The sequence below is a fragment of the Salmo salar genome, chromosome ssa22 (assembly GCF_905237065.1).
Source record: "Salmo salar chromosome ssa22, Ssal_v3.1, whole genome shotgun sequence".
Taxonomy (NCBI): Eukaryota; Metazoa; Chordata; class Actinopteri; order Salmoniformes; family Salmonidae; genus Salmo; species Salmo salar.
This window is the reverse complement of record NC_059463.1, coordinates 27,635,057-27,659,872: the sequence shown is the minus strand read 5'-3', so window position 1 is coordinate 27,659,872 and position 24,816 is coordinate 27,635,057. Positions and strand designations below refer to the sequence as shown.

At 47.0% G+C, this 24,816-nt stretch overlaps 1 protein-coding gene across 1 annotated transcript; it reads right to left on the bottom strand.

The window, feature by feature from the left end:
* Positions 1-228: 228 nt before the first annotated feature.
* LOC106583103 (rootletin) lies at positions 229-24,816 on the bottom strand. The gene is made up of 38 exons (XM_014166923.2): positions 24,477-24,816; positions 23,931-24,057; positions 23,654-23,799; positions 17,442-17,633; positions 17,251-17,274; positions 16,952-17,035; positions 16,727-16,827; positions 16,466-16,631; positions 16,256-16,362; positions 15,854-16,123; positions 15,548-15,638; positions 15,374-15,460; positions 15,019-15,231; positions 14,570-14,769; positions 14,116-14,298; positions 13,861-14,005; positions 13,557-13,703; positions 13,124-13,354; positions 11,163-11,356; positions 10,946-11,073; positions 10,478-10,647; positions 9,958-10,137; positions 9,718-9,852; positions 9,450-9,593; positions 9,124-9,362; positions 8,800-8,959; positions 8,429-8,596; positions 7,819-8,254; positions 7,499-7,674; positions 7,137-7,257; positions 6,810-6,973; positions 5,157-5,372; positions 4,771-4,995; positions 4,507-4,656; positions 4,112-4,312; positions 3,016-3,147; positions 885-1,058; positions 229-790 (listed from the first exon to the last, which is right to left on the bottom strand). Exons 1-38 carry the CDS (start codon positions 24,528-24,530, stop codon positions 704-706), a joined length of 6,168 nt encoding a protein of 2,055 aa, XP_014022398.2. The 5' UTR covers positions 24,531-24,816; the 3' UTR covers positions 229-703.

Sequence of the window (24,816 nt, the reverse complement as noted above, 5' to 3'; positions counted from 1 at the left end):
CTTGGCTCCCAAGTGGGTGGGCCTGCTCTGCCCAGTCATGTGAAATCCATAGATTAAGACCCAATGAATTTAGTACAATTGACTGATTTCCTTCTATGAACTGTAACCCAGCAAAATCTTTGAAATTGTTGCATTAATATTTTTGTTCAGCACACACACACACACACACACACACACACACACACACACACACACACACACACACACACACACACACACACACACACACACACACACACACACACACACACACACACACACCATAAATAGTTAATCTCATGTGGTCCCATCATGTGCTCTACATATAACAGTGTCCATCTATTGGTCCAGGCAAACTAGTTGGGTCAATCTCAACCAAATACTATCAAGATGGACGGTACAGTAGTTTCTTCATAGGACTGATCAATTTGTTGCCTAGTGCTCAAACAGTGACTCAGACTGTTCTCCCTTTGTGTGTGTGGAAGGGAACCCTGGTCAACTGTATATACTGGCAGAGATGAGGATCTCATTCCTCTGTTGTACTGGATGACACTTCTATCACCCACAGTCTCCTCCCGTGGTGTCGCTGACTTTCTCCCTGAGTAGGAGGAGAGGCGCGTGTCAAGACATGTGTCAAGACAGAGGAGCTGATGATGTGACTGGTTCCGGAGCTGTTAGTGGGCTGTAGTACCCATGGAGGGACACAGGGAGCGCTGCTCAGTGCTCAGTTCCCCCCAGATATGAGGGAGGTGGGTAGAGAGGGCTGTCTACGACTCATCTCCTGCTGTAGCTGCTCCTTCAGAGTGGACACCTGTGGGATGGACAGAGAGGGTCAGGGACTGACACACAGACATTCAGGGTTTGTCTTCTTGTGCTTTAACCTCTGACCTTGTGGCTGTACACACCTGCTCCTCCAGGCCTTTGACCCGGTGGCGGTGGGCTCTGTCCCGTGCAGCCAGAATCCTTTCTGCCTCCCTCTGGGTGACCCTCAGCTTCTCCGTCTCACGCAGCACCTCGTCACGCTGGAGGACAGAGCTCTCACTCTCACTGTGGGACTGCTCCATCTCAGCCAGCTGGGCCTGGATACACAGAGAGACATAGACACAGATAGAGAGGAGTGTTAATCACTGGGTCACAGAAACACCAAGTCAGAGACTTAGGGTAAGGGTAGTTTTCTAGGTGCTAACAAGAGGTATGTCAACAATACATGGCATAGTAGTTCGGGGATGCAGAATAAAAAATATGCCTGTGCTGAAGATGTCTATATCCGTCCACTAATACAGGACTAGTAAAGGCCCAGTATTACAGACGTCTATATAGGTCTGTTAATACAGGACTAGTACAGAACATTTTTAACTAAATGTATTTACCAGCATTTGTATCTTGAGTTCATCTGATAATACTTGATATATGTTTTCCAGTTTCTTGAAATACTTTGCAAATGCAACTTATTTCTATGTGAAAACTGAAATGGTCTATTCATTCCTTTTCCATTTTAGTAGCTGCTCTCATCCAGAGTAGTGAGTGCATATATTTTCATACTTTTTGTACTTGTCCCCCGAGGGAATCGAACCCACAACACTAGCATTGCAAGCACCATGCTCTAGCCACATTGCAAGCACCATGCTCTAGCCACATTGCAAGCACCATGCTCTAGCCACATCATCACAAACCATTTGATTTACTCCATTACTGTAGTGTTTTTCTTCATGGTGATGGAAAGTCTACAGGTCCAAACCTAGATGACCATCCTATGTGCAATACACTAATGTACATTTACATTGTGTAAAAGTGTTTTATAAGGATGTTAAATGAATACTGCACAAAATGTGGTTGTTTTCCATGTTATTTGATCAAGACAAATATTTAATTTGATGTGGATGTTTTGTGTCTTTGCCCATAACTTTGCAACTTTTGATGTAAATGTTTGAGGACAGTTTTTTTTTGTCATTCTAATGGAATACATTAGAAAGAACAATCACAGAGAAAGGGACTGGGAAATAACTCTTACAATTCCAACTATTTAAAGTGTCCACAGTAAAATACTATTCAACAGTGGCCTACTAGCTAGGCTACATCACGTCATTTATGTACAAAATGTATGTCAAGGATGATGTGCACGTTCTTATAAAACTTCAGTCGTAACAGATACCATCAGGGTCCAGACCAAGAACAAACAAGCCAAACAATTCTGCTTAACTGCTCAACATTAGACATCTAACTAGCAGCAGATGCTTTTAGATCCAGAGGGCCAGGGGCTTCAGCCATTTTGTAGTGATTCCAACTCCCGCCTGCATGGGGTTTCATTTGGCTGACTTTAAAGTGAACATGACCCCCAGAGCTCAGGGAATAACAGACAGGCGCTCTGGGAGGGTCAAACTAATGAAGAGGAAAGTACAATAATCTGCAACAAAAGCACCATCTCACCTGACTAGACCCTCACTTATCTGTACAGAGAATTTCAGACAAACTACAAAGTAGAAATTAGCTTGGTCTTCTATTACGGCAATGACTAGACAAACACCGGACATTGAGACACTCGCCATAGAAAATGACATTTTTCTTTCTTACGTCCACCAACTTCTCCTTTCACAAAGCAGCCAAATAAAACATGGACACCAACATCAGCCAATCACCTCAGTAAATTAGGGGTTTACTGGTGGTTGGGGGAGGGGTTGATTTTTATCTTACAATCATATGCTATGGGACTTGACTGCTTTGCATTATCAAATTGAGTTTGACCCCAGTAAAATACTAATGTGGGCGCCTAGGAAAAACGTAATGTAAATGATTGTTTCATTACCACATTGACCCACACAGAACCAACCAACTAAATAAAGGTCAAATGAATAACTAATTCCTGACTCCATCATTAATTCTACTAATTTAGCAGGGAAATAAGATGATCCACATGTTGAGGAAACACAGCCACATCTCATGACAGTCACTGTCACCTTACTGCTACCCTCTGAAGTAAAGTTCACCTTTCTTTGCCTTTCTCTAGGGTTTACATTCTCCCTACTAGTCCCTGCCCACCTGCAGCAGTGCTATCTGTCTCTGTGCGTTCTGCAGTTCCTGCTCTGCGGTGGTGAGGGAGCGATCCAGGCGGCCCTTCTCTGCAGACAGACGCATGCTGCCCTCCTCAGTCTTCAGCTTCTGACGCTCCACCTGACAAGAGACAGTCCCAAACGGTCACAATCACCTCAGTATCACTCAAAGGTTAGGGTCCATTTCATATTTAATTCAGTCAATTCCACATTTTAATAGAAAATTAGATTTGGCATTTTAGTCACTTAGCAGACACTCTTATCCAGAGCGACTTAGAATTAGTGAGTTCATCTCAAGATAGTGAGAAAACCATCTATTACAGTCGTAGGAAGTACATTTTCCCCTCAATAAAGTAGTTACATTTTCCCCTCAATAAAGTCAGTGCTAGTAAGAAAAGACAAGTGCTGTGGGATTTATTTCAGATACTCTTTGAAGAGGTTGGGTTTCAGACGTTTTCGAAAAATGGGTAGGGACTCCTCTGTCCTGACGTTAGGGGGACGCTCATTCCACCATTGGGGTGCCAGGACAGAAAATAGCCTTGACTGTGCTGAGTGGGCCCCCTGTAGGGGTGGGAGGGCCAAGAGACTAGAGGTGGCAGAACGGATCGCTCGGTTGGGGTGTAGGGTTTGAGCATAGCCTAAAGGTAGGAAGGGGCCGTTTGCCTTGCTGCTCCTTAGCCAAGCACCAGGGTTTTGAAGCGGATGCGAGCTTTGACTGGAAGCCAGTGGAGTGTGCGGAGGAGCGGGGTGACATGGGACAACTTGGGAAGGTTGAACACAAGGCGGGCTGCGGCATTCGGGATAAGTTGTAGTGGTTTGATGGCACAAGGGGGAGCCCAGCCAACAGCGAGTTGCAGTAGTCTAGACGGGAGATGACAAGTGCCTGGATTAGGACCTGTGCCACTTCCTGTGTGAGGAAAGGTCGTCCTTTACAGATATTGTAAAGCATGAAACTACAGGAGCGAGAACGACGGGGGGGGTGCAACTCAATATTAGGAAGGTGTTCTTAGTGTTTCCAGACTCCGTGTATATTCCTGATGCCTGTTGTGTTTGGTGTTTATCTCACGGTCTTGTTTTCGTCTCACCTTGTCCAGTGTATTTCTCAGTGCGTTTCTGTCCTTCTCCAGGCGGACAGCCTGTCTCTCCGCATCTTTCTTCTCTGTCTCCAGCATGGCCACGGCCCTCTGCAGCCCCCGCAGCCTCTCCTCTGCAGTCGCTCTCTCTGCCTGGGCAGACTGGGCACTGTGCTGGGCCTCTGTCAGACTGGTGGACCGTTGACGCAGGGCCTACAAGACAAACAGGGTGAAGGAACAGCTATACAGATGAGATACAGACCTATGTCTCTTTCTCTCTCGCTCTTTTTCTCCATTTCAATTCTTCACATGCCCCTGCTATGTCTTTACTCCTATCCTTCTGTGTGTGTGCATAAGGTTAGTGTTGAGGTAATGATTATGTATGAGTAAAAGTCTCTCTCACACACCTCCTGTGTGTGGGCCAGCTCTGCCTCCAGCTCTCCTCGTCTCAGCTCGCTCTGGGTCAGCTCAGTCTGAAGGCTCTGCACTCGCTCAGTGAGGGCCACCATGCCTCTCTTCCCCTCCGCCAGGGAGGCCCGCGCTCCATCCACTCGTTCCTGAACACAGCAACACTCCATTCACTGCCCATTACAATTTGCTGTAATCCTATTTAAATTACAGGGATGAACCATTCAGCCATACTGTCCCATCAAGGGTTCCTCTCCGCCCACCTGTAGATGCCTGCGGTCCTGCTCGGCCAGCCCCAGGGTCTTCTGCAGTGCGACCAGGCGCCCCTGGGTGGCGCTGTGGGCAGCCGTGGCCTCCTGGAGGCTCTGTGAAAGGTTCTGGGTCTTCTCTCTGAGACAGGCCTCTCCTTCATGGACTTTAGACAGAGCTTGGCTCAGCCTGTCCACCTCTCTCTGGAGCGACGTCACACGGCTCTCCCCCTCCGCCACCTGGGACAGATGCACAACACAGTGTGTATTAGTGCTTTGAGTGTGTATACGGTTTAAGTGTATTCCCATTTGATTCTGGTTAAATCTCAGCATAACCTGCCTCTATCAGGGATGTATCTGTTCATAGACATGTGGATAAGAGTGTCCATCCAGTGTGTTACCTGTTTGAGTAGTACGTCATGGCGCTCCTGGGTGGCCTGGCTCTCAGCCTCCCTGTCCCCCAGGCTCAGTTTGAGTCTATGCAGCTCCCCCTCCAGGCTGCGTCTCCCCAGCTCCACCCTGGTCCCCCGGGCCTCGGCAGCCTCCAGGGCCTCCCGCAGTCGCCTGCGCTCAGCCTCCAGACGCACCTCACCCGCACGCTGCTTACTCAACTGGTCCTACAGGGAGGAGGGGGAGAAAGAGTGACAGAAAGAGAAGGAGAGAGTGAGAGAAAGACAGTCTGACAGTATGTGACAGTCTGACAGCAGAAAGGCTGCTTGTCTGATGAGAGGGCTAGAGACTAGAGCAGCCATACTCAACGACTACATTGTTTTGGTTGAGTCACTCAGGTACACATAAGACATGGCAAAGTGTGTAGAATTGCAGGAAATTTGCTTTAAAACTGCAAAAATGTATCTCTACCAACAAGAGAGGTGTGAACAGTTTGGGGGTTGCATAGGTCACGATGTGGGGGTTTGTTACTAAGCCAAGTAATGACAATATCCATCCGGACCTATGCCGTTTAGGGAATTTGTGTGACTGGACTTTCTCAAATAGTAGTTGAGTACCCCTGCTGTAGAGAGCTATAGAACTAGACACGAGGGGCAAACACAGACGCTCCACAAACACTTTCACAGAGAGGCCAGACAGACATACACTCTCACAGAGAGGCCAGACAGACACAAACACTCTCACAGAGAGGCCAGACAGACATAAACACTCTCACAGAGAGGCCAGACAGACACAAACAGTCTCACAGAGGCCAGACAGACATAAACACTCTCACAGAGAGGCCAGACAGACACAAACACTCTCACAGAGAGGCCAGACAGACACAAACACTCTCACAGAGAGGCCAGACAGACATAAACACTCTCACAGAGAGGCCAGACAGACACAAACACTCTCACAGAGAGGCCAGACAGACATACACTCTCACAGAGGCCAGACAGACACAAACACTCTCACAGAGAGGCCAGACAGACACAAACACTCTCACAGAGAAGCCAGACAGACATAAACACTCTCACAGAGAAGCCAGACAGACATAAACACTCTCACAGAGAGGCCAGACGCTCCACAAACACTCTCACAGAGAGGCCAGACAGACATAACACACATTTGATCCATAGCTGGCCACATCCCTCCCTCCTTCTCTCAACTCCCTCTAATGCTTAAATCCCCCCCTCTTCTAACCAAATTTAACCCCTCTCTTTCCAGCAACAGAAACCATTCACCTGATCATTTGATTTTGACCCTCTAACTATAATCATAAATTCTCTCTCTCATAAGCAGAGAGCACTTTTCTTGTGTTTCCTAGGGTTGTGTGAGGGCTGGACATATGGAGTTGCTTTGGCCAGAGATATGACATGAAGTTGTGTTTATTACTCAGTGTTCTGTGGCATCTGTTGTTATGACATTCACGGTCAGTTTTCTGCTCCCAGCTAAAGCTCCCTGCAGGGTCACCATATGACAGTGTTGGCAGGTCAGTGTGCAGCATTGTGTTAGCAGACACAAGAGTCCTAGTCAGAGAAGTTCTTCTACATTCAGTAAGTATGTGTTTGTGTGAGAGTATGTTTACTCTATGTGTGTTTCAGTCTCTGCAATATGTGTACCTGTGTGTGTTTCCTGTCCGTCTCTGCATTCTGCAGGGCTCTCTCCAGAACCTTGACTCTGTCAGTGAGGGCCCTCCTCTCCCTCTCTCCCCTCCTCACAGTCTCCTCCTGCTGCTGGAGCATAGCCTGGGTGGAGCTCAGACGCCCGTCAACACTACGCTTACCTGGACGGAAACACAGACAGTCACAACACTGAAGCATTCACAGACAAGGTCTATATGCCAATGTGTGCATAATGTGAGCCCTTCCTGGGTCATTGGATGGCTGTGAATGACTTCACTGTGTAAATGACTCTCTTGGCCCTCTTATGGTTTGTGTGTGGCTCACCCTCCTGGCACTCCTGTAGTGTGTTGTGTAGCTGAGAAAGGTGGTTCTGGGCGGAGTCTCTCTCCCCCGTCACCACCTCCAGCTCACTCTGTAGCGCACCCAACTGACAGCGAGCCCCATCCTAAAAAACAACATGAAACACAGTTCAACGTGCACTGACAGACCATTTCTATCATATACATTCACATTTCAGTGCTACAGAGATTTACTGTACAATTGTTTAGCACAATACTGAGAGAAATCACTTAGTTTGAAAAAAAGTGTTCAGTCTGTTAATAAATGTGTCTGACGGAATGGTAAATAAAATGTAGAATCTATATGTTTATATGATACTGGACTGACATGCATCATGTCTACAGTACCCTGTCTCTCCGAGAGTCTCGGAGCTCCTGGAGGAAGTCTCGAAGGCCACAGCGCAGCGTCTCAGGGTCCAGCTCAGGCAGAGGCATGGGGAGGGGCGTGTTGGGGAGATCGGGGAGTTCTGGGGAGATCGGCCTGGAGCAGCCCAACGTGTTGTCAGGGGTCGAACCTCCAAAATCTGGAAGAAAAAATGACAATCAGTGTAATTCTTCAAGTATAACTCCAATCCCATCAAGTATTCTTCAGGATTTTGTTTGTCTCTGTAAATACAATACATTACAGCCCGCTTTCACATTGATGTTTGGCAAGGGTTCACCCTCACCTTTAGGGGGCGACAGTGAGCAGCGTAGGGGCGAGAGGCTACGGTGACGTGTGATGCTGCTGTGGGATGCTGCTGGGGAGCTCCCCCTGGGGCTCCTGCCCCAGCTGGCACTGCTCCGGCCCCCCGCCCCGATGCCCAGTGTACGGGTCAGCGCCGACTGCAGGCTGCCCAGGCGGAACTCCAGCTCCCTACGTCCGGCCTCGGACCGGGCCAGCTCTGCCTCTGTGGCTGCCAGGCGGCCCTGGGCCTCGCTGAGCTGCAGGCTAGACAGGGTGAGGGAGTCCTGGGCTGTCTGGGCCCGCAGGGACAGGTTCCTGGCCTCATCCTGAAGCTTCTTCTCACAGCCCCGGGCCTCCTGCAGCTGGGCCGTCAGCTCCCTCTCACAGCCCCGACAGCCTGACTCTGACTCTGACAGACGCCTCTGGAGGATGGACACCTGGAGGGAGGAGAGGGGGAGGGAGGAGAGGGGGAGGGAGGAGAGAGGGAAGGATAGAGATGAAAGAGAGGTACAGCAGAAAGGGATGTGTAGAGGGAGGTTGATTAAGTTTTATGTTTAACCAAGCCTAAACTCTCACTCTACACCCTCCTCAATGTCTTCCACCATCCTCACCTCTTTCTTGATGGAGATCCTGGCTGTGTCAGCCTCGACCAGCTTCTGTTTGAGAGAGAACATCGCCCTCCCTCTCTCCTCCTCTCTCTGCTCCTCCAGGGAGAGACGCGTCTGCAGCTCAGCCACCTCCTTCCCTTTCTGTTCCTTCTCTCCATCAAGCACCTTCACCTGATGGAGTGATCGGATGGAGGACAAGTTATAGACTATGTCTATGCCAAAGTCTGGAGTTTTTCCTGGTAAGATCACGTGGATAGCAAAAACTCAATGCCTAGTCAAGTTATTTAGAGTGTTCCACAGCACTTAAGGTAAACCGATAAATGTAAAATTATAAAACAAATTATTTCAGAGTTGTGACCGTGTGTGTGATGGACCTGTCTGCATAGCTCCTGCAGCTCTCTCCGGGCCTCCAGTCGTGACCTCTCGACCTCTCTCAAACAGCTGCGGAGTTCCGCCACCTCTCTCTGGGCAGACGACAGGCTCTCCTCCAGAACAGCCAGCCGCTGCTCCTTCTCCTCACACTGACGCTTTACACTGACACACACACACAATATTAGTACTGAACCTACTGCAGTGAGAGTTCAGTCAAACTAAAATGTCAAACATTACACACTTTTGTATAGATGCTTTCTTTAGGATTTACGACCCAACAGTGACACTAGTACTGAACATGTGGGAGGTGTGCAGCCAAGCTCTACCTGACTCTCTCAGTATCTGCACTTCTCAGTGTCTCTCTCAGCTGGGCATTTGATAGGCTGAGAGTGTCTCTCTCCCTGGTGACATCACCGACGGTGCGCCGTAGCTCCACCCCGTCCCTTCTGTACCCCTCTCCAGTGTCCCGGGTTTGGTTGAGGCACCTTTCCATCTCCATCATGTCCCGCCTCAGCTGGTCTCGGCTCTCCTCACTGGCTGAGAGAGAAGCTCTGCACTCCTCCAACTGGAATAGGAAGTTAGGGAGAGTGGTGAAGAAATGTTGAACCAGAAATGGTCACCGGCTCCATCCCTGACTCTAACCGTCCCTTACCTCTTTGAGTGCAATGTCAGTGTGTGTCTGTAGGTCAGTGCAGTTCTCCTGCAGCCTGTGTAGCTCCCGATCATGAACACTGTCAGCATCCTCTAGCTGAGAGCGAAGCTCCTGTAACTCAACGGTCAGAGCCCCCACTGAGGCCTACAGACAAAAGTCAGGGAGACGTTAGAGTTTGGACACATACATGTTTAGCCTTTTCATGTATTTTAGAACAATTCATGATAGTACAGAACGGGCACAGGGTTCTAAAGTGGTCTAGAATTACCCTCTCCTGGTCTTTGTAATGAGCTGCCTCCCTGGCTAGTCTGTCCAGCTCCAGGGCTGCAGTACCCAGCTCTGCCTGCAGGATGGACACTCTCTCAGACAGCACAGCCTTCTCTGCTTCCTTCTGGGACAGCATCTGAGAGAGGGCAATAGAAAGGGCCTCTACAACTGGGCAAATGGATCACAACCTCATGAAGGTAGTTATCTCTTATCACTGTCTGGTCTCTCAGATGTGACTGACCTGTTGTTTCTCTGTCTCTGCCTGTAGCAGACTCTGGTCTCTGTCATGCTGCAGACTCCTCACTTCATCTCTCAGGTCTTCCCGGTCTCTCTCGGCTCTGAGGAGCTGCTCTTCGGCCTCCTGTCTGACCCGTCGTAGTGCCCCCTCCTGTTCAGACTCCAGACTGTGACGCAGGGCCTCCTGGAGAACAAACACACTCCGTTGTTGATGTTCATTGTAAAGACCTAACCAGCCCAAATAAAGAACACGAACAACTGAGTAGAATCAAGACACACATTGAGGCACCTTCGGCAAAAGAAAGAAAAATAACTATTATCCTAATAGTACTGGATACAAGTAAAACCATCCTTACAATAATCTAACTGCTAGAGCAGAAACCTCTCCAAACAGACCTAGACAGTTTAGTAGAACTACTGTAGGCCGTCATTATAAATAAGAATGTGTTCTTAACTGACTTGCCTAGTTAAATAAAGGTTAGAAAAATAATAATTCTACAGTCTGAGCACCTCCATCCCCCCACCTTCTCAGCGATCAGTCTCTCTGCCTCCTCCTGGTGGTCAGTGATGGCGATGCGTAGTGCCTGCTGGGACTCCTGCTGGATGCTGCTCAGGGCCTGGCTCAGAGCCTCTCTCTCCCGCTCACTCTGTGCCAATGCATTCTCCCCATCAACTCGCACACGCCTCAGCTCCGCTACACAGGACAATAGGGGACACGATGAGCAGTTCCACACCGGTGTTCAGACAGTCATGTAATGGCTATAGCATCATTTCTCCATCAATCTCCTCAACTCCTTTTTACTAACACTTGATCTGGTTTCCCCTCTTTCTTCTGATGTTCTATGGCTTCATCAATGCTCCTCAATATTTCATCCTAACATATCAATACTCCCGTCTTCCTTGTTGATGCTCTCTCTGTCACACTGCCACTACCATCTTGTTTTCACTCATTTGGTTCCTCCTCCTGTTCTCTCCCTCTCTCCATTTCTCACCAGTGGTTGTCTCACAGCGCAGCCGCAGGCTCTGGATCTCTGTCTCCAGCTGCTCTCTGCCAGACTCCAGCTGCACCAGCTGCTGCTGCACCTCAAACAGGCTGGTCTCCAGGGCCTCCCGCTCCGACCTGCAGGGGCACGACACACACATTAGGGACCAATTCTTCAACACACACACACGTGCACACACACACACGTGCACACACACAGATCTCACCTGAATACGGCCAGCTCCTCAGTCAGGTTGGTGTTCTCTCTCTCTGACGCAGTCAGCTGGACAACCAGCCCCGCCCTCTCTCTAGCCAGCTCCACCCTGCCCCGCCCTACTTCCTCCAGGGCCACGCCCTGTCTCTGCTCCTCACCCCGGGCCATGCCCAACTCCGCCCCCAGAGAGCTCACCTCGCCACACAACTGTCAGCAGAGATACACAGGTACAGTGGGGGAAAAAAGTATTTGATCTCCTGCTGATTTTGTACGTTTGCCCACTTACAAAGAAATGATCAGTCTATAATTTTAATGGTAGGTTTATATAAACAGAGAGAGACAGAATAACAGCAAAAACATCCAGAAAAACGCATGTCAAAAACGCATGTCAAAAATGATTTGCATTTTAATGAGGGAAATAAGTATTTGACCCCTCTGCGAAACATGACTTAGTACTTGATGGAAAAACCCTTGTTGGCCATCACAGAGGTCAGACGTTTCTTGTATTTGGCCACCAGGTTTGCACACATCTCAGGAGGGATTTTGTCCCACTCCTCTTTGCAGATCTTCTCCAAGTCATTAAGTTTTCGAGGCTGACGTTTGGCAACTTGAACCTTCAGCTCCCTCCACAGATTTTCCATGGGATTAAGGTCTGGAGACTGGCTAGGCCACTCCAGGACCTTAATGTGCTTCTTCTTGAGCCACTCCTTTGTTGCCTTGGCCGTGTGTTTTGGGTCATTGTTATGCTGGAATTCCCATCCACGACCCATTTTCAATGCCCTGGCTGAGGGAAGGAGGTTCTCACCCAAGATTTGACAGTACATGGCCCCGTCAAATGATGCGGTGAAGTTGTCCTGTCCCCTTAGCAGAAAAACACCCCCAAAGCATAATGTTTCCACCTCCATGTTTGACGGTGGAGATGGTGTTCTTGGGGTCATAGGCAGCATTCCTCCTCCTCCAAACACGGCGAGTTGAGTTGATGCCAAAGAGCTCCATTTTGGTTTCATCTGACCACAACACTTTCACCCGTTGTCCTCTGAATCATTCAGATGTTCATTGGCAAACTTCAGATGGGCATGTATATGTATTCTTGGGCAGGGGGACCTTGCGGGCGCTGCCGGATTTCAGTCCTTCACGGTGTAGTGTGTTACCAATTGTTTTCTTGGTGACAATGGTCCCAGCTGCCTTGAGATCATTGACAAGATCCTCCCGTGTAGTTCTGGGCTGATTCCTCACCGTTCTCATGATCATTGCAACCCCACGAGGTGAGATCTTGCATGGAGCCCCAGGCCGAGGGATATTGACAGTTCTTTTGTGTTTCTTCCATTTGCGAATAATCGCACCAAATGTTGTCACCTTCTCACCAAGCTGCTTGGCGATGGTCTTGTAGCCCATTCCAGCCTTGTGTAGGTCTACAATCTTGTCCCTGACATCCTTAGAGAGCTCTTTGGTCTTGGCCATGGTGGAGAGTTTGGAATCTGATTGATTGATTGCTTCTGTGGACATGTGTATTTTTTTACAGGTAACTCCCTTTAAGAGTGTGCTCCTAATCTCAGCTCGTTACCTGTATAAAAGACACCTGGGAGCCAGAAATCTTTCTGATTGAGAGTGGGTCAAATACTTATTTCCCTCATTAAAATGCAAATCAATTTATAACATTTTTGACATGCGTTGTTCTGGATATTTTTGTTGTTATTCTGTCTCTCACTGTTCAAATAAACCTACCATTAAAATTATAGACTGATCCTTTCTTTATCAGTGGGCAAACATACAAAATCAGCAGGGGATCAAATACTTTTTTCCCCCACTGTACATGCAGTAAAACTGTACACATTTACAGACAGATTCATTGGAACAATGAGGTTTCAGAACTCAGTGATGATCATGCTTTGTTAATTACTGAAGCTCCTTGTTGCTGAGAAGACACATTATCATATGCCACTTTCCCATTCAGAGTGGAGACTCATCATTTACCTGAGTGACTTTGTCCTGCAGCTTCAATCTATCTGCCCGGAGACTCTGAAGCTCCGCCTCCATTCCCACCCTGCTCAGCTCGGACTCTTGCAGTGATTGGTGGAGGGCGAGGCGGGCGGTGTCCAGCTCTAGTCTGTCCTGCTCCACTCGGACCAGCTCATCTCTGATGGTCAGCTTCTCCTGCTCCGCCTCACGCTTCTGCGCCTGCATGTGGGCCTTCTCCTCCTCCAGCTGAGAGACAGACAGAGAGAGAGAAACATGGACACGTATGAGATGTGAACGGGTGAGGAAGGCCTAAATTGAAGAGGTCCAGGAGGGCATACCATGATACCTATCCTATAGAATAGGCCAGAGCGATGCTTTGCTTTGATGGTTACTCTTGCATCAGTCCTATATGACTTCACCCACAAGTGTTAGTCCCACTGTGTCCCACCTGGCAGATGATGGAGTTGAGGTCAGACTTGTCCTGGGCCAGGCCCTCGTTCATGCTGCCCATCTTGGCCAGAGAGTCTTGGAGGGCAGCCACCTCAGAGTGAAGCTTATTGACCAGCAGAGAGAGCTCTGCATTACTGCTCTCAGCCTGTGGTACAGAGGAGAAAACATACAGGACAGAGAGGATGGGTGAACTTTTAAGGGATGAACTTACAAGGAGTGGAAGTCAGGAACAAATAGTAACATCCAAACAAGAGGATCCAGAGAGTTTGAGTGACATCATCCGTGTCTGTCGTGTGTCTTACCCGGGTCAGAGCCTCAGTGAGCTGGGCCTTCTCCCCCTCCAGCAGCTGCTTCTCTACCTCCGCCTGGTGGTAGGTCTCTCTCACTACAGACAGCTCCCCTCGCTGGACAGACGCCCAGCTCTCACTCTGCTCCCACTGCTTCTGACTGTGGGGACAGGGACAGCGTTAGACACAGAGACATGACCACAGGGTTTGTTTTCCATTCACACACCCTATCAATGACAATTGGTTTCGCTGATCTCTTCTCTCACTCACACTCGTTCGGTCTCAGCCTTGGCTCGGTCTTTCTCCTGCAGTACGGCCTCCTTCTCCTCTCTCTCGTGATCCCTCTCTCTCTGGGCCAAAGTCACGGCCTGCTGAAGCTTTTCAACGTCCATTTGCAGGATCTGGGCCTTGATCAGAGCTGTCTGGGCTGCCTTCTCCACAGCCATCTTCTCACTGAGAGGACAGACACACAGACACAGAGGACCACAGGACATGGTGATTAGAGATTTCTGTAAAACTGCATGAAAGGATAGATGTGTGCTTCCTCACAATAAAGTGAACTGTTAGTGCTTATAATATCTGTAGCATTAGCTACTCCTCTCTCCATGCATACTAAGGCCTGTTCTTCAACCAGTGCACTGAGGGAAGACAGTTCATGGTCCTAAAGGGTTTTCCATCACCCAAGGTGTTTTATAAGTCTGCTTGCGGACTCTCCTGGTTGTACCTAGCCAGTGTGTCTCTGTCTTGTTTCAGACGGTCTCTCTCTCTCTGCGTGGTGTCTTTTTCTATCTGAACTCCATCCCTCTCTCCCTGCAGGGTCCGACTGTGCTGCTCTGCCTCTCGCTTGGCTGACTCCACCTCTGTGAGTTGTCTGCGCAGTGTCTGCAATGATGAATGGGCAGAGGACAGACACGCCCGGACCTCCTGTGGACCAGAGAGAGAGAGGACAGAGTGGGACACTGAACACTGGATACTGAAAGTGATACAGAGGAATTAAGGGATAAGACAACTTTTATAGGAAATGTTTGTATAGGAAAGTTGGACAATGTAACATTGTAATAAAGCAGGCTATAAGAAGCCTCAATTCCCAATCCCAGGGAATGACTACAGTAAAAACACTTAGATAGTAGAAGATGTGTTAATGTGTCCAGCTGCAGCAGAGGGACAGGGTACCTGCAGCTGGAGATGTCTGCTGTTGACAGCAGAGCGCAGGGCAGACAGGCTGGCTTCTGGGACGGGTGCCAACGAGGAGTAGCGTCTGGGAGAGGTGGATCGCCGTGGTGACGAGGAGCGGTGAGGGGAGGAGCCACGGAGCAGAACCAATAGAGGAGCTTCGGTGTTCTCCTGGTCTGCCTCTGATGACGAGTCCCCATCGGACAGGACAGTCTAGGGAGGGGTTTAAATGTGGAGGTTGGTCAAAGTTTGCTGTGTGTGTGTGTGTGTGTGTGTGTGTGTGTGTGTGTGTGTGTGTGTGTGTGTGTGTGTGTGTGTGTGTGTGTGTGTGTGTATAAGTGAGAGACTGCTGTACCTGTGCGATGTCTCTCAGTGTGTCCAGCAGTGTTTCAGTATGAGCTCTCATCACCTGCATGTCTGTCTCATCGTTACCATTCTGCTCCTGTAGGAGGATAGAACCATAGTGAGGGGTATGATGGCTAATGGCTACAGGAAGTTTCTATGCTGGGGTCACACAGGCCAATCTCACCTCCAGTCTCCTGGTCAGAGAGGCCATGTCTCTGTCTCTCTCCTCAGTCTGCCCCTTCAGCCTCTCCCACTCTTGCACTGCATCTGACATTCTGACCACACACACACACACACCATTGAATCTCTAAGATGCACATTACACTTCACCCTCCTCCGCCACCGGACAGACCAGGCTGCCACTCAGTAAACACAGAGAGACAGACAGTGTCGGAGTCCCATAGGGCTCTGCTCAAAAGTAGTGTACTATGTAGGGTGCCATTTGAGACACAGGCAATGACTGAGCAGAGTGTTCAACTCTGTCCCTGACCTGGCGTTGAGCTCGGCCCTCTCTGCGTCTGTCCTGGTCTGCAGGCTCATCATCTCGGCCACCCGTTCTCTGAGCTGCAGCTCCAGCTGCCCCCGCAGCGCCACCTCCCGCAGCGCCACCTCCCGCAGCGCCACCTCCCGCAGCGCCACCTCCCGCTCCAGAGCCAGTGCCCCTCCCTCCTGGCTGCGCAGCGTGGAGGACAGGCCAGAGCAGGACGACTGGATAGAGTGGGAGGTCTGTACCAGCTTGTTACGCATGTCAGACAGGTCTCTGGCAGGGGGAAAGGGACCGAGGGCGAAATATGAAAGAATAAAAATTCCATAGAGCACAAATATAGTGGCAACTTCACAATATAAAATGAGGTGCATTCATGCAGTTTGTTGTGCAGTTAGTTGTTCTGACCTCTCTGTAGCGCCCTTCAGCTCAGAGACCTGCCTACGGAAGCCCACCACCTGTCGCCATAGGGACAGTAGACGACTGTGCTCACTGCTGAAATAACTGTGGAAAGACTAAGAGAAAAATTGTGAAATGCATGTGACAGAAAATAAGAAAAGTGTTTCTTATATAAAAAATGAAAACAGCCATCCACAAAAACTCATTTCTAATACCTACCTCCTCCTCCCTCCTCCAATCAGACTCCCTCTGCTCCAGCTCCTCCCTGGATTTGGACCAATCAGCAGTGAGCCTGCGTATGTCCTGGCTGAGTGCCTCATTGGCCAGTTCTGCCTGCTCCAACTGCTCTCTCAGCATGGCGTTCACTGCAGACAGACTGCTGCTCCTGTGGAGCATAACACGGCATTGCATCAATTGCATTGAATTCTGTACGTCATTAGTTTCATTACTGATTGGCCCAGGCAGATTACAATCACTAACCTTTGCTGCTCCTCCTCCAACCGGATCAGAGCATTTTCCAGGTCGCCGCATGGATCCACCTCTTCTCCACGGTGACTGTTGCTGGACATAACACAACGACCCTAAAGGGAAATAAGAATCACAGTTACGCATCCGATGTGAATTGTAGATGATCTCAATGCTGTTACTAAATGGCATGGTTAGTTGTTTCAGAATGTCTCCATAGTGATGTAGAGCAGTACGAACACTCAGTCTGTGCAGCTCCAGTTCCGAGGACTTCTCCACTAGAGTCTGCTCTAGATCTCCACACCTCTTCTTGTACTGCAGGACCTGGAGGGGAGGACACGGTGAGGTGATCTGCTCTCTGACTGGTGACATAACATAGATTACATTAGATAATCAGCATCAGGTTCCTATTTGTCACCATAAAATGTTTTAATTCTTAGTAGGAGAGTATGTAAGGCAGTGATGTCATACAGGAAGACATCTATGAGGTTCATCAACTCACTTCCAAAATTAAAACCATTAAAAAACACAGCCATTACCTGTTTTGTGTTCATTTGTGTGTTCTTCAATAAAAATAAGGAAAAAAACAAACAAAAAAAACACGCCATTAGGCTCAACCTGTTAACAAGGTTGGCAGACAATTACAGACTTACAAATGAACTAGTAAAACACCCTTTACCCTCCAAATGAAATGGAGGTGAATGGAAACAAACGCATCATAGTGTGATACCTTGGCCTGCAGCTTCTGCACCAGCTGAGCCTGTCTCTGCTGGCCCTCCTGGTAGGCTGTGAGTTTACGCTTGTAGGCCGCCTGCTCCTCATCCAGACGTCGGCGCAGGTCCACGTTCTGCTGAGCCAGGCTGCGAGACTCTGGTGAATCCTGCTCCCCGTCACCCGTCTCCAGGCAGAGCGCACGCTCTAGCTATGTAGATTAAAACACATAACAGAGAGGTTGAGGGGGTGATGTGACACAGGGGGAGTCACACTGTAACCCCTGTTGCTTACTGTTTTTCTTCGGGACAGGTATGCCATGTGGTCGGACCTAGAAAGTCAAATAAGATATGCTGAAATGTTTTACCATAATTCTCTGTTATAAATGCATAATTAATTATTGCATAGCGTAAGATGGTTCCATTTGCATCTACCTAACCCTATCTGAACAAAATGGTTTCTTAGAGGGCTCTGTGATTGAGGGGTTGTAAGCAGCAGTAATGAATGTTCCTGGCCTCCAGGCATGGCTCCAGGATGAAATGCCTAAGGGGGCATTTTAAATCCATGGGGGGCACAACTAGTATTGCTTTATAGAGTCTTAATAAAACAAGGTAGATTGGTCCTACTATGACATCCAAAATGCAGCCATAGCTGCGGTAGACCTACACCTAACAGGATGAGCACCAGTAGGCCATCAAAGATTCTCACAGGCTTCATAATGTAAACATCAATTACTACAACTATAGGCTACATTAGTTGAATCTGTGACACTACGCAATGAGCATAATCTATAGTAAGCCAAGCCTCCACTTCTCCAGGTGTGCAACATTTTCTATGGGAGAGTTTCAGAAAAGCAAACTAAATACAACTAAGTGCATATTCTATGTTCATAGCTGGTGTGAAATGTCCTACATGACAGTAGCCAATTTGAATCTGCCGCGAATAAGAGTAAATGCCAATTCAGAGAGCAACACACACACGTTATAGCAAGAGAGCAGGGAGGGGCGATAAAGTAAGCTGCGTGCCTTCATAGTGTTGACATCACTTTTACAATAGCCTATCACACAACAACTGTGTGTAATGCAAATTAATGATAACAGAGTGAAAGTTTGTCTACCTCTTTTAGTAGGCTGCACACGGTATTGGTCCTATACTACTGCAACATACAAAATGTAAAAACATGTCCAGTGGAGGCTGCTGAGGGGAGGACGGCTCATAATAATGGCCGGAACGGAGCGAATGGAATGGCATCAAACACCTGGAAACCATGTAGTTGATACCATTCCACTGATTCCGCTCCAGTCATTACCACGAGCCAGTTCTCCCCAACCTCCTGTGATGTAGGCCTATCTGAAATGCAGCCATATAAACAACAACTGTCATTTTGCAAACAAGAAAGCATGCAACGTTGAAGAGAATCCCTATGAAGACTGGTAGCCCAAGATGAGCTCATTGAAACAGCACACACCATAACCATCAATTCAGGACCATGGACAGAAGGCTACCGCCAGTCAGGGGGATGAAAGGATGAGCTGCCAATTTCAGCACCACTGAAGTGGACAGCCAGGACAATAGGAGCACCGCACTAGGGCTCACCTCAGAGGACAACCAATAGGTTACACTGGTCATTGTCCCTATACACATATAGCAATTAGACCAACAAAAACGAATAAATGTAACCTAAACGTAAGAATCACAGATAAATCTAACCTGCATTGAAGTAAAAAGCAAAGGCCTAAAGTAACTATACATTACATTTATAAAAAACAACCAGGCTTACTGTACATGAGGGACAACCAATGAATGAATCATTCTGGCATGGTGGCCAGGGCCATAATGGTTGTAGCTTACCATTAAGAAGACTCTGCTGAAAAAAAACTGTTGTTTACACACCCTCTCATCTCCACCATCATACTGACCCACTTTGCTTTCAACTACATAACGTTACTCGTTTTACGCACAAGTCTCCTTGTTTGCTTGGATCTGGTGTGCTCGTGCTTTCCTGGCATGCCTCCCAAAGCTTTTTGAATCCAGCATCACATCACAGTTTGTCAACACGCCCATATATACTGCAGATAAGTTTGACACCGGTGTGCAGATCAGTAGCTTCAGACTGCAGTAACTTGTTAGGAGGGTCGAAGAGCCCCAGGATTTTGTGATTCATGTTAGTAATACATTTAAAGCTCGGCTCTATCACTTTCAATAAGCATGTGTGCCATATGAAAATGCGGCCCAGGTAAGACAAACCTGCGCTGGCTCATCATCACCGAGGTCGTCAGGTGCTAGTGGCTGGGGTAACGGCAGTGCAGGTGCTTGTTGTGATGTTACCCTCATACTGCTGGTGCTAGGCCATGGCTTTCTCTGTCTTGTTGGTCAGCAGGTGGCGTGGGAGATGGGCGGGTATTGTATTTGCTGCTAGACTCCTCAACCTCGGTGGTTGAGCTGCTAGCAGGGTGCTCGTTGAGCTCGGCATCGGTCCTCAGTTGTTTTGCTCTTGGCAGTGCCTAGCCATTTTTGGATAGCCATGCTGATCGAAGATTAGCCAACTAGCTATAATTACTCAGTCAGTGCACCACTACAAAAATTTAACAAAGCTAGCTGTAGCTATCTGCAAAAGTAAACAACCTTTTTTCCCTCTCTGTGAGGAAAAGAAAAACCTGTCAAGCTAATGAAGGCGGTACCTTATGACATTGCATGGCTAGGTGCCCAATCAGAATGCATTTTTGGATGCTAACTACTAAATATTATATTATTACACCCCCCCCCCCGACCATGAGTGCACACCAGCATATAGTCTATGTCCCGATCTGCGCTACTGGCAGTATGGAGCCAGATAGCTGGCAAAAGGTTGAACGTATGTATGTATCGTTAGGATCGTAAGAAAAACCATGAGTAAAAAATGAAAAGTACATGTGAAATTTCATCCTTGAACATACAAACACCATGTTAGGATTACGGACTAATATTTTATGCTTGAACAAATCTTGTGTTGCAATTCTGACATACAATAATACCTTTTAGAGTTTTTGCAGTTTCATCTCACCAACAAAAAACCCTACACCAAACAGCCTGTGAGGAGTGCTACGTGAACAAACATAACACAGTATAAAAAAGGAAGTCAGGTAAACCGGAAAGAGGTATCCTGCACGTTTTCAAGTTAAAAGTCTCCATTCTCTATTACTCCTCAGTTGAGTTTAATTCACATTTAGGTAGCTAATGTAATGGATCTGTTTGCCAGCTCAAGTCTAGATAGCACTAGCTGTATTATGGCTACAACAGAGAAGTTTCAGTCCTCTAGGTGTATCTTTACAGCATGGGCATATCTCTGGGTGACGTGGACGTCCCCATGCATCCACCTTATCAAAATATGACTAATTCAATATTGCACCATCCCATTCTCTGGGCTCTGTCTGCAATCATAACCAGTAGTATCTACCAGGAGTAATGAATCATAACCAGTAGCATCTACCAGGAATAATGAATCATAACCAGTAGCATCTACCAGGAATAATGAATCATAACCAGTAGTATCTACCAGGAATAATGAATCATAACCAGCCGTATCTACCAGGAATAATGAATCATAACCAGTAGTATCTACCAGGAGTAATGAATCATAACCAGTAGTATCTACCAGGAATAATGAATCATAACCAGTAGTATCTACCAGGAATAATGAATCATAACCAGTAGTATCTACCAGGAATATTGAAGCATATAATAACAATAATAGATGTTTGGTGAATCTATGAATTATGTATGACCACTGGTGTCATTGCCACTCAAAATATTTTTTTATAGAATATTTTCACATTTCTTTCATCACTCAGAATCTTGCCAAAGTATATTCTGTAGGAAGGGTTAATATTAATTTAAAATAATTTGACAGGATTTATATGGATCGAGTCATGAACATATGGACTTTGAAATGAACAAGGGAGAGGTTAAACGTAGGCTAGGTCTGGCATAAGCTTATTCCTACACTTTACAGTAACTCTGTTGCAGTGGTCTTAGGTAGTCTCCGTATAGGCTATTCCCTCCATCGCGACACTGCTGCTGAGTTGAAGAGCGTGTGATCTCCATGCAGCACCACGCGCCTTAGTAAAAGCACCCCTCAGCCTCAGAAGATGCCCTACTGGAGGCAGGCAGTCATAAAGTCATTATACCCTAATGTAGGCCTATTTGCCTAATAGCCAAAAAAAGCGCAGAGCGTGCATGATGTGTACAACTGGTGTCTTGCGGAATAATTTTAGAACTCTATTTGTGTTTTATAACTACCCTTAAAACGCCTCTAAATAAATGTTCAACCAAATAGTTGAAGAAGCACATGCAGTGGCTGATAGGGAAAACAGATCTGGCAGTAAGAATAGGCTATAGATAGTCTTAACCATTTGGGACCCCGTGGCTATTTCGCTCAGGACAGGTTATAGCCAAGACTTAATCCATATTTTGTTTTGTCTCATTTATTGATATGGATATAGCCTTTGCGTGATGGGGTTGTGCAACACAAATGGCTATAACAAGCCTAATATAAGTCCTATAATGCCTAATAAAAGGCCTACAGTCCGTGCTCCCAAATACTGGAAAAAGTGAGATTCATTAGGTTTCATGATCACCACAGTAGCCCTACGTGGCTATAAAAATGTATTATACAATTATATGGCCATTAAATAACACACAACAGCATGGCATATTTAGATAGTGGAATAGGTCTAGCCTAAATTATATTTACTTCCTATTTTGCAGCTCAGGCGGTCATTCTAGACAAGGCTCTTCTGTGGCTTTATAGTTTCATTCTCACACAAGTCATTTGCTGAAGGCCCAAGCCTATACTACGCCATCTACTGGTATAACGTTGTTATCAAATGCCGTTCTAAAACAAGCTCTAGACTTTTATTTTGGAAATTAAACCAGAAGCTGCAAAGCAACTCTTAACATCTGGGCTAGAGTTGCTTGATTGACTAGCTAACTTCGACTAGCTATGTTCTGTTCATGTCCTTTGCAGATGCCACATTCCTGACAAAAAAGTTTGTACGTATATCGGTAACCGAGTAAAGTGAGACGTAAAGTAAGAATTGAACCAGTAGTAAATGTTCATTCATAGTCGTAGCATAGGGTTTGTACGTTTAAAGAACTAATTACGTTTCATGCATGGCTTTTCTTACGTTCCTAACAATTTACGTATTCATTTTTTTACGATTCTAACTATATGTACATTCAACCTTTTGGCAGCCACCTGGTTCCATATGGCAGGCCCAGTTTGGTGCATTGGCAAAACCAGGCATGGTAATTCATATACCATTTGTTATGTTTATGATGGCCTCTCCATGGAGAACACCCCAGTTCAGTAGTAAACACAAACCTGTCTCCATAGGAACCTCTGTAGGTCCCAACAACTGTATATATACAGATAAGTCTCTCTGTATTCTACATTTAGCCATTAAGCAGTGATGTGTATTCATGATACAGTAGAGGTAAATTTACACTAGTCTCATTTGTCAGAAGAGTTACTCATTTAATTTTTATTTATTTTCATTTAACCTTTATTTATGCATTTTAACTGCAGGTTAGCTGAATCAGTGTCACCATGAAGAAAACTGATTAAAGATAACATGGTAGCTTTGATGTTCACCCGCATTTAGTAAGGCTAAATTCTAATGCCATACTAATGAGTCCCCCCCTCTAACCTGACCCCCTCTGTTCCCCACTAAAGCCCCTGTTTACAATCACCAGGGGTGACAAACGCCATAGCAACATGCCACTTCACTTCATTCCTGTCCCCGTAACCAAGGAGACGGACAAAATTCTCCAGAGCAGACAAAGAAAACAATGAAAGGAACATTGGGAATGGTGTAAATTGGTATTTGTTATATGTGGCTGTCAAATGTCCCTTTGACTGTGGCCTGCTTGGTCTTTACAGTGCCAGGTGTATGGCAACTCAACCTACTATTCCTTTACGGGAAAGATTAGAGACCACAATGGTGGGTCAAGCATTTAAACTCACCACATATATGGCCTCTCGAAACCAGGTTAGTGTAGTACTACAACCAGTCCAAACTAATAATTAAGAAGAGAACTCACTAACTAATCCCCACCAAATGCCTTAATTCTATCTCTCTCAACCTCCATTTAGTTATGTGCTTCACATCCAATCCTGTTATCTTTTCCTGGATAATCTAATGTTATATATTTTACTTACTGATCTTCTTCCTCCTCTTCTCTGTCTCTTACCCTCTCGCTGATTGCGCTGTATTTGATAGCCAGCTCATCGCGGTCCGCCTTGCTATGGGCCAGCAGGTCTTCCAGCCTTCCCAGCTCTACCTGCAGCACCCGGTTCTCCTCTTGGACAGACATCACTGAGAACATGGCTCCTGGTGCTGGGGTGGGGAGAGAGAGTGTCAGACAACCAATCGTGTTAATGAAGAGCACAGTGCTTTGTTCAATATTCAGGACACAAAAATATCACAGATGCATTCAAAGTAGAGTAATCAGATGGTTGGCCACTCACAGCTCTCGTTGAGGTTCTTGGTGACAATCTCTCGGACCCGTGCAGGTAGACACGTAGTTGGGTCTTCTGGGGAGGCGCCTCGGACCGTCAGCCTCTTCTCCTCAGACAGCACACTCTCCTCCACCCTCTGGCAGGGAGACAAAGACACATAGTTACAGTTAATCTCCTCAGAGACAGACTAAAACTAAGGGCCCTGCAGATCACAGTGCCACGAGAACAGGTGGCTTCTCAGCAGTCACTCCTGTCTACCAGGGAGCTGTGTTCAGAATAGAGCACTGACCTCACACTCTGCAAGGCACGCATACATACACTTTCATAACACAGAGGGCAGATTTCATGGCATCTCTGTCGAAGTGTCAAACCATCAGCATCCTCAGTGAAGACGTCTATTGTAATTACAACTAGGCTACATAATTATAACATATTGGGTAGCCTATTGATATTTCTATTAAGATTTACAATAAATTATTTACAGAAGAATATCAATACATGCTAAAAAAAACAACGATAAATAGAAGTGCAAAAGTGCACGAGCCATGACAAGACCTGTATTATAGATTCCAATTTGGAATCCGAGCTGTAATTTTCCGTGTCGCTCATTCAGAAACGGTTGATTTTAATCCAAAAACAGCAAGAAAGGGCCGAAAAAGAAATGTTTCGCTCCAGTCCCATGCGCTGGTAGCGTTATCAAATAGGATTAACCGTTCGATTTAGATCAAAATTAACGGATGCACGCGGTTAAATGCGCATCTAAATGAACGACACACTAGCAACTATAAAACAAAAAAATATATGTCTGCTGTACAGACAGTTCAGAAAGTTGTGAGTTAGTTGGAATCTCAGGATTTCTGTCACGTCCCACAGGTGCGTCCTGCTCCATCCTCTA

What these genes read in the sequence shown, in the direction of transcription:
- LOC106583103 (XM_014166923.2), bottom strand. Translation starts at nt 24,530, where the DNA reads ATGAGCGACACGGAAAATTACAGCTCGGATTCCAAATTGGAATCTATA. An exon ending in TCAACTCCATCATCTGCCAG is followed by an intron (nt 13,355 to 13,556) that starts GTGGGACACAGT and finishes TCTGTCTCTCAG; the next exon opens with CTGGAGGAGGAGAAGGCCCA. An exon ending in GGATCTCCATCAAGAAAGAG is followed by an intron (nt 8,255 to 8,428) that starts GTGAGGATGGTG and finishes TCCTCCCTCCAG; the next exon opens with GTGTCCATCCTCCAGAGGCG.